Raw genomic sequence first — 9,784 nt, 5'->3', positions numbered from 1 at the left:
GAATGGAATTTTTATGGCGCTTACATTGTAGCTTCAGCTTTTCAGACTCTGACTGAAGCACAGGGTTCAGACAAGCTGGGCTCAGAAGGCACAGGGATCAGCAGGCTTTGGTGTGTTAGTGTGTGCTTTGACCGCAGTGAGGTGCTCAGGTCTCTTTCCCAGGGATGCTGTGGCAATGCACTGAAGTGTAAAAGGGCTCCATGTTCTGGCCTGTGTTTTACTAAGTTCTGTTGTCCTAGACTCTAAATTGAATGTGCTTCTCTGTCTCACAGCAATATAGAATGTAGGCTTAACACCCTGTTCCTTTCTAACAGTAACAACACTGGTCAGAGCTGCATTTGTACTGATAATAACCTTAACATTTAGTACTTTTCAAATGTTTAAATTGTTTCTATCCTATGTTTCATTGTTGTTGCTTGATTAAAAACTACCCATTAAGCATTTTATATTTTTTTGCCCTTGTGTTTAATAAAGGTGCTTAGCTCCTCTCTGACTCCAGTGCTTTCTGTAAGTGGGCATTCCCAAGTGTAAGCCACTACCAGTCTTTATGTGAGTATATAAAAATGATAATTACTGGCTGTCTGCCAAGAGCTAGATTCCTTAATGCATGTAAATCTAAACTCAAAAGTAATTGGTTTGGTCTATACATGAAATTAGCAAAATTATAAAATCCTGGGGGTTTTCCCTACATATAAAATCTTTTAACATTTCATTGAAAGGCTACATTGACAATTGGCCCTGAATAGCTTTGTGTTTCAAACTAGACATTATATTTGGAGAAATTAGCAAACCTATAGTCATTGGTTTCTCAATAACCAAATATATGATATATTACATATGCCTTTACATATAGACAAAATTACTGAATTTCATGTAGGAAAAATATAAAAAGGCTGTTTCAAATACTGTTTAGGAGTTTTGAGTTAGCAAGTCCTTTCTAATGTCTAAATCTGGCAACTTCTGTGTTCCAAAGGCCTCTGAGGGGCACCCAGTAACTGAGTCTCTTCACAGGGTATTTTAGAAACTCAAGGGCTAGAGAGATGGTTGCTCAGTGGTTAAGAGCACTTGCTGCTATTACAGAGAACCAGCACAGTGGGTTCAGTTCCCAGCACCTACATGGGGTTCACATCATCCCTAACTCCAGTTCCGTGGGATCTGCTATCCCTTCTGACCTCTGCAGGCACTATGCATACATGTGGTGCACATGCATACATGTAAACAACACACATGAAGTAAAATGAATACATCTAGTAAATTTTTAAAATCATTAGTTTTTAAAAAGTCAAATAAGCCAGGCAATGGTGGCGCACACCTGTAATTCCAGCACTCTGGGAGGCAGAGGCAGGCGGATTTCTGAGTTTGGGGCCAGTCTGGCCTACAGAGTGAGTTCCAGGACAGCCAGGGCTATACAGAGAAACCCTGTCTTGAAAAAAACAAATCCAAAACACTAATAAATAATAATAATAGTCCCTAAGTATAACACCACAAAAGCCACCAAAGTGGCAGCTACCCCCTCCTCACCCCAGCCCTACAGCCACAGTGACACACACACACACAATGTCAAAAATGTTGGGTCCTATTAAACATGGTGGCTCCTGTCAAAATAGCAGCCCCACATCTCAGCCTGCAGCCCTCACAGGAGCTGCCCACAGTGGCACATCATCACCTTCCCTGCCTCAGCAGGTGTTGCCCCTCAAGAGCTGTTGATGGTGGTGACACCCTGTCTCAGCCTACAGCCTTGGTCAGACAGCAGTGCAGGAGCTGTTCAGTGATCAGCACCCTCTCTCCAGGCTCCCTCAGCTTCCCCACAGAAATGGTACCTTGGCAAAAACCAGCTACAGTCAGAAAGGACTTCCTACCCTAACCCATGGGTCCGATGCAGGGAAAAGAGGGTGAAAAAAAAAGGCCACAAATCCAAATCCTTAGACAGGAAAACCCACCAATCCCTGAGCTCCCCAAGCTCAGGACTTGAAATCTCACCAATCCTCAATCCAGAAAAGTTCCACCCCTTCAGAAATCCTATATAAGCCCTGTCCTTTGTCCAGTTCCCTGCTGTCTGCTCCTGGGAGCGGAGGACATCCCTGGATTCACCCCTTCATACTCTGGACCCTCCAACAAATCTCAGTGAGGTTTCCTGCCTGGTATGACTCTAGTCAGAAGGAGACAAGAAGCAGTGAAGAGAAGAGAAGCAGCCAGGCTGAGGCTCCTGAGCTCCTTGGCTCACCTAGGATCCTCTCCCCTCGGAGCTGCAATGCCTCTGCTGAGGAGACTTCCTCTCAGAGCTATGCGGTTCCTGAACTCCTGTGTCTCAAGATGCCCCTCCCTTGGGACACTGTCCCACCTCAGAGCTGTAAGGTTCTTGGCTCCCATGTCTCAGGATGTTCTTCCACTGGGATACCTTCTCCCCTCAGAGCTGTGTGGTTTCTGGGCTTCCGAGTCTCAGGATTCCCTTCCATCCAAGCAGAAACACACCATCATGGTGGGAGATGGAGGCCGCAGGGGCTTGAAGCAGCAGGTCATATGACCTCTGCAGTCAGGAGAGCTGTGAACACTCCTCTTAGCTTACTCTCCCCATTTTACATTGTCCAGGATGTTGGCCATGGAACACACACACACACACACACACACCAGGTGGCTCTTTTCCTCTCCTTTCATCAAGTCACTATATAGTCCTTCACATTCGCTTAAGGCCTGCCTTCCAGATGGTCTCAGATCCTGGCCTCTTCACAGTTGGCACTCACCACCAAAATAAGATTGTTCTCTGTATCTTTGCCTCAGTTTTGAGGCTTAGGGGAAGGTTACATGACAGCTGTCCTGAGTTAGTTAGGTAAGCTCCTCTCAGGCTGCTAATAGTCATAGGACTTAGCTGCTAATAACATGGTGACAGAGCAGAGCAGAGTCCCTCATGGATGTTGTGACTGCAGTTTATCATCCTCAGGGTTTGTCTAAGATTCTGAGCTCCGAGCCCTGGGATCTGGTTTCCTGCTTCACCTTTGTTACCTGTGGGAATCCACGAGGAGAGGGCATCCTAAAATGCTTCTCACACTATCGTGGGCCAGGTTTGAAGGATTCCCTACCCCTGGAGAAGTGCTCTCTGTGAAGGGGCTGAAGGACGGCTCAGTAGTAAGATCACCGGCTGCCCTTGCAGGGCCCTACAAGGGTTTGCTTTTCAACATCCACATGGTGGCTCACCACCATCTGTAATCAATTCCAGGGGGTCTCACACCCTCTCTGGCTTGAGCAGGGACCAGACATGCCACGTCACACATATACATGAGCAGCCAAACCACCTCTACACATAAAATGAGGAAAGTGAGAAAAAGAACCAGTGGGAAATCGGCACACGAGGCAGTGTGTAAATGCTCAGTAGATAACATTCTCAGCACTAGTTTTAGAAGAAACCTGCTTATAAGGTAAACTTACATTACCATAGGTTGATAATTAAAAATGAAGAAATTAGCCTCATTGCGCATAAACAACCCCAGTGGGTATTTTTTTCTCCTTGGTCCGTCTTGTTCCACTATGAAGTCCTTCAGCCACATTGCACATTTGGTTGTTTTTTTTTTTTTAAATATGTATAGGTGTTTTGTCTGTGTGTGTATCTGTGCACCACTTGTGGCCATGGTGCCTGTGGAAGCCAGAGGAAGGTTGTATCAGACTAGAGTTACAGCTGGTTGTGACCTGTCATCTGGGTGTCTTCAGAAACCAATGCAGAGTCCTCTCCGCCACTGCCTGTCTCTCAGCCGCCCATCCTGCCTGCGGTGGTTCTTCTGTACTTTATTAAAGTCTGTGACCTTGACATTTGTTGGTCATTCTGTAGAATGTCATTTATCTGGTGGTTATGCACTGGTGACTGTCCTCAGAAACCTGCCTCCTCAGCCCAGCACATCTGGGGGCTGTGTGCCATCTCCACAGATGCTCCCGTTCCCACTCAGCTGAGAGGGACTGCAGTCAGAAGCTGTTGTCTTTCTTCTGTAGCAGAGGGCATTCTTTGATGCTTTACAAGAAACTAAAATTTCTGCTCATCAAGTCCACTACCCATTGCTGCGTTTCGCCGGAAATCATTCCTGCCTTGTCTGTCACGGGGAGCGGCTCACTGGTGCACTCACAGGATAGTCACTGCTGTTGGGTAGCTGAGACTCTCTTAAGACACAGCTGAGGACTGGGTGTCTGCGGGGCAGTGTGCCCTGTTTGTTCCACAATTAAAACTGGTGTTTTGTATGTCTGTTCTTTCTGTAAACTTGGCTCATAGCTGCCACGTATCTGTCCAGTCCTCGTCTGTACACAGGGCCATTGCAGCCTTCAAACTATTGTCTTGTGAGAAGCACACAGATAGGCATACAGTATTTGAAAACACTTTCATTGTCAGCCTTTCAAAAACATAAGAGTTTCTAAACTGACATAGATTAGTGTCTCCTGTTCTCTAGTGTAATTATGCATTAATATATTTATCATATTGCCAAGCATTTGTTTGGTTTGTTTGAGGTTTTGTTTTTGTTTATAGGAAATGGGGTCTCATAAGCCTGAAACTTACTATGTAAAACAGGCTGGCCTTGGCCTCGGGAAGATCCACCTGCTTCTTCCTCTTGAGCTCTGGGATTAAAGGCACATGCTGCCACATATATGTGTGTGTGTGTTTGTTCTGGTTTTTGGTTTTGTTTTTTTGTTTTGTTTTCTCTATGTAGCTTTGACTGTTCCAGAACTTGCTCTGTAGACAGGCTGGCCTCGAACTCAAAGAGATCTGCCTGCCTCTGCCTCCCAAGCACTGGCATTAAAGTAGTGTGATTTATCTTGTGTGCCTGGCCCTTTAAAGGATCCCCAGTTGCTAGTAAACTGGCCCTTTAAGAATTCTTAGCTGGGAGCCAGAGAGGTTAAGAGCACTGACTGCTTTTCCAGAGGTCCAGAGTTCAATTCCCAGCAACCACATGGTGGCTCACAACCATCTGTAATGGGATCTCATGCCCTCTTAGGGTGTGTGTGAGGTCAGCGACAATGTACTTGTATACGTAAATAAAAAAATCTTTAAAAAAGAAAAAAAAAAAGAAAAAAGCTGGGCAGTGGTGGTGCACACCTTTAATCCCAGCACTTGGGAGGCAGAGGCAGGCAGATTTCTGAGTTCAAGGCCAGCCTGGTCTACAGAGTGAGTTCCAGGACAGCCAGGGCTACACAGAGAAACCCTGTCTCGTAAAAAATAAGAAAGCCAGTGAGGCTGGGAAGAGCATTGGGCTAGCTGAGTGAGAAGACGGTTGAGCCAGAGAAGAGATGGTTAGGAGACAGTGGAGCTGGAGGAGCCGAGCTGAGAAGACAGGCCGCCATAGTTGTTATGGTTTGGAGCTGCGAGTATTGGGGAAACTGGGAGAAGGGACTGTTTAAGCAGACTGCTGGGGAACTGAGGGAGGAACAAAGGAGTGGGAAAACATTTGAAGGGGCTGGGCTGGAAACTGGAAGGAGGGCTGGCACGGACTTAAGAGAACTCATTACTGTTGGTAGGAAAAGGATACATTAACATTAAAAGAAAAAGAATTTAAATAAAAAACATTTTACATGCACCACCACTGCCTGGCCCACATATGCATTTGTGTGTGTGTGTGTGTGTGTGTGTGTGTGAGAAACTTCACTTCGTTGCTTGTGACTTTTCTCTTGTTCAGCTCCATGGTTTGAGGGTGTTTCGCCTTCATTTCTGGATCATTGAGACGTTAACTTTAAGTCATATTTCCATATCTCCCATACGCCAGCCTTTGTCTCCCGTCTCCCAGCTCGCTGAATTCTGTCCCTGTTCTCTGCCAAGTATTTAGCTGATTTAGGGTGGGCAGGACAGTGACCAGCCAGGGCTTGCGATTCCTTCCTTTTACTGGGTTCCTTTGCAGCATCACTGGAGTTGTCCAAGTGATGTCGATCTGTCAAATGGACAGTTCCCTTCTTGAGGGCTTTCTGTGTGTTTTTCCCTTGGGTGCCTTTGAGGGAGTAAAGCGCTACGCTGCTTGCAAAGCCCTAGGAGTTTGGGTTTTAACAGCAGCTCCCTTGAGAGGCTTGACAAACTGATGCTTAAAGCTGAGTGTTCCCAAGGTGCCTTCAATCCGTCCTTATCTGACAGCTGTGCTTTAGAACTGCCAGCCCACAGTGACAGTGGCCGGAGTCTGGCCTCCTGCTGTCCAGCGGAGAACTGTGACTGGTGTCAGCATGTGCTGTGCCTTACTGCATTCTCCTAATCAGTCTTTTCTCTGGGGGTTATTGATAGTCTTGGGTTTGTAGCCCTGCAGGGAGTCTTTCACACTCTTCCTTCCGGACTACAGTCGCATAAATTGGGCCCCTCCAAGTGGGGTCACAGTTCTCTGGTGCTTTGTTCTTTTGTTTTTCTAGTCCTGTGGGGCTGTGGTGGTTACATGGAGGTGTATGCTGTGTGGTCCGCATTCTTGCTGCCCCGCTCCACTCCTTCGGGTTGCACTGGGGCAGCAGCAGTTGTTGTTGTTGTTGTTGTTGTTGTTTCCCTGATGCCCGAGGCTAGCCCCACTTGCTCTCAGCTGCTCTGCACACTGATCCCTCTATGGTAGTGGGAAACAGGCTGTTCCGGACTGCGTGCGCTCATGCTCCGGTGCTGCTACACACCTCAGGTAGTGTCCTGACACACAGTGTGAAGCCTGCCCTCTACCTCTCTCAGATGTGTTCCCACAGCTTTCTCCTCTCTGTTTCTTAGACTCTGGCTTCCCTCATCCTGCTGAGGTCTAAAATCTTAATAGGCAGCTCCAGGCTGCCTTGCTCTCCTATTCTCAGGGCTTTCTGAACTGTCGTCGACTATGGCACTTGCTGAGGTGTGTGACTTTTCAGTACACAAATGGGAACCGTATCCACTGAGGGTGTAGTACTGACCGGTGACTTCGACCTGACGTCTCTCTCCCTCTGACAGCCCTTTAACCCAGTGTCAGCGCATGGACCTCCATGTGGGAGGGGAGATTCAATGTCGCTGATGACAGAAATGAGTAAATCCTCTTCACAGACTGAAGAGGTTAACCCGCGGCCATAGGGCAGCCACACTAGGGCTAGTGTCAACAAGTTGTGTGTGAATTGGGAGAGACTCGTGGTAGTTACTGGGGAGCCTCAGAGCCTAGATTCTCAGCTGCAGACTGAGGCTGAGAAAGGAAGGAGCGAACAGGGCAGGGCTCAGCTCTTTTCCAGCCATGACTTGCCCTTACCCCCATGTCTATCCGATGAAGGGAGGCTGGCCTCCTGGTAGGTCTACATAAGGTTCAAAACGAATGGCTAGCCAAACCAAAAGAATGTGTTCCCTTTTCCATGTCCCCTTGACTTCAGGACATTTGGGATCCCCAAGACAGATCCCAAATGTCTGCTTGGCCTGTGTTCAGAATGAATACCAGGTTGCTGAATACCAGCGCTTGTCCAGAAGGTGGCAGCAGCCTCTAGCCTTGTTACCCTTGCTCTGAGGACCGCTGCTCACCCAGCAGTATTGTAAACTGGCCCAGCTAGAATGAAGCCATTGTACAGGGCCAGTGATAGTATGGTCAACTGCAGCGTGCAGAGCGCGCGCAGACCTGCTCAGTTAGTCTGAGCTGTTGCATCCGTGATTCTCCAGGTCAGGTCTAGCCTGTACTCTGGGCATCTGCCCTAGGTTTACCAGCTTGCCAGTGTTACACAGCCTTTCTTGCTTATATTAACACACCCAGCCAGGCAGTGGTGGCGCATGCCTTTAATCCCAGCACTTGGGAGGCAGAGGCAGGCGGATTTCTGAGTTCGGGGCCAGCCTGGTCTACAGAATGAGTTCCAGGACAGCCAGGGCTATATAGAGAAACCCTGTCTGGAAAAACCTAAATAAATAAAAACACACCCAAGACTCCCTTACCACAACTGATCCATCCTATGTGCAGTCATGGCCAGTAGCCAGCCCCAATGGAAGTCTCATCTTTTTTACCTAGCAATTCCTTTTTGTCCCTAAGTTCGGTATTTATGGACTCTGCTGCCCTACCCTGGCTTGTCACCACCTAACAAGCGCACCTTTGTCCTCCAAGGAGCCTTGTTCTCACTGGCCATCCTTCCTGCGGCTCCACTTCTTGACTTAGAGACGTTGGTAGGGCTGGTTTTGTCCCTACCACTCCAGCACCGCACGAGAAAAGGAGATGGGACCACGGGCTGTTTGCAGAGCTGACCACAGGATAGCTTGCAGCGCCCTGCCAGTCAGAGCGAGGTGCTTGCTGGGTTTGGGGACCTGGAGACCCTCCAAGCCCATTCAACCCTGCAGACATTCCAGGAGGCTCTCCTCGAGTCCCAGCTGCGCTCCAGCTTCAGGTGCCGCCCGCCAGCTTCCGCCCTCGACAGCCGCGGGCGTGGGAGCCGCAGTGGGCCGGGCGCGGTCTCTCCCTAGCTCCCGCCCCCGGCGCGTCTCCAGCGGGCGCAGAGCTCGGCAAGGCGCTGGGACGGCGGGGCTCTGCTTGCCATGGCCCCGGGCCTGCGGGGCCTCCCGCGGCGCAGCCTCTGGCTGCTGCTGGGTGAGTAGCCCGGGCTGCAGCTATGGCGGTGGCCTGGGGCGGGGAGGGCAGCACCTGAACGCACCTTACTCAGGGCGTGGGCTCCCAGCAGGACAGTAGCGTGGTGATAGAGGGCTGCACCACGTTACGCTGCTGCGGAGACAAGGTGGCTTGGGCACATCACCCAGCTGGCCATCCGAAGGCATCAGCAACTTTTGATCATACAATGGGCAGCTTGCTTCCCGCGTGGGATGGGGACGCGGGGATCCCCTGCCCTCACTTCAATTCTCCCTGAGCCAGAAGCAGCTTACAGGTGTGCAGTCTTCAACCAGAGCCACAGCCTAGAGAACTCGACACTAACTACAACTGGAAGCCTTACTGTCACCTACAGCAGTTGCTTGTCGAGGCCGTTATTTCCACGGGTGTTGTGTGGTTGGCTTGTTAACTTGGCGCTTGTGGCTAATAAATAGTAGAGGTGGCAGACTTGCTGGGGTTCTTTTGTTTGAGACTGATCAGAAACTGTGGCCCAGGGGTGACCAATAAGAAACTGCCCATCTCAGTTCCCTTGTCTGTAATGTGCTCAAAATTTAGTCAGGACCCTGGGCTGCCATGCCTGTTGGACATAAATCAGGTACGCAGCTACGTCTTAACGAGAGCAAACAGAGTCAGTCCAGTGTCCCTGGAAAGGCCTATGGCTTGATGGTTCTTGTCTTTACCCATATCTGTGGCATTGGTCAGCGGTACCTGCTGTGCAGGCGCTGATGCTGGCGAAGGTTGGCCACTGGTGCTGTTTATAGCCAAGGAAGCAGTGTGGCCTGTCTGGGGTGACTGGGCAGGAACAGCACTGGAGACCTTCCTGTGCTGGGCAGATCTCTCCTGTTTGTAGTCCTTGCCAAGGAGTGCCAGGTCTACACTGAAAAATCTGTTTCTGTGTAATAGAACCAGAAGTTTCTTGTTCCTCACATGTGTTGGCTAAACTCGCATGAAAATCAAAACCTTATAATAATGTTGATGTGTTTGGCTATGTTCAGATCCTTTTGGTGAAATTTTAGCTTCAGTTTCCTAAGAGATGAACATTAGCAACTCAAGGAACTGGTTGGGATTTTTTAAAAATAATAAGCAAATAAATTAAGGTTTGTTTTTTTTTTTACTAGTGCACCAGAGTCTGTACCCTGGAAGGCTTGTGTAAATAGGACACTATGTTTGACCACATGTAAGGACCTCCTGTGTTTACCAAGAAAAGGGCTCTGCTCACAGTCCAACGTCCTGTGCTCTTGACGTAGCCCTGAGCGGGTCTGGCTGATGTT

General features: G+C 48.9%; 1 protein-coding gene across 1 annotated transcript in view; it reads left to right on the top strand.

Moving 5' to 3' along the window:
- The first annotated feature begins 8,236 nt into the window (after positions 1-8,236).
- Positions 8,237-9,784, top strand: part of Ramp1 (receptor activity modifying protein 1) — a 47,434-nt gene continuing 45,886 nt past the window's right edge. The window contains exon 1 of the mRNA XM_052193271.1: positions 8,237-8,498. Within this exon, the coding sequence (XP_052049231.1) occupies positions 8,447-8,498 (52 nt within the window). The 5' untranslated portion in view covers positions 8,237-8,446. The remainder of the gene's footprint in view (positions 8,499-9,784) is intronic.

This window comes from Apodemus sylvaticus, chromosome 9 (genome assembly GCF_947179515.1).
Source record: "Apodemus sylvaticus chromosome 9, mApoSyl1.1, whole genome shotgun sequence".
NCBI classification, from domain to species: Eukaryota; Metazoa; Chordata; class Mammalia; order Rodentia; family Muridae; genus Apodemus; species Apodemus sylvaticus.
Note: the sequence above shows the minus strand (reverse complement) of the source record. Positions and strands in the feature narration are given on the sequence as shown.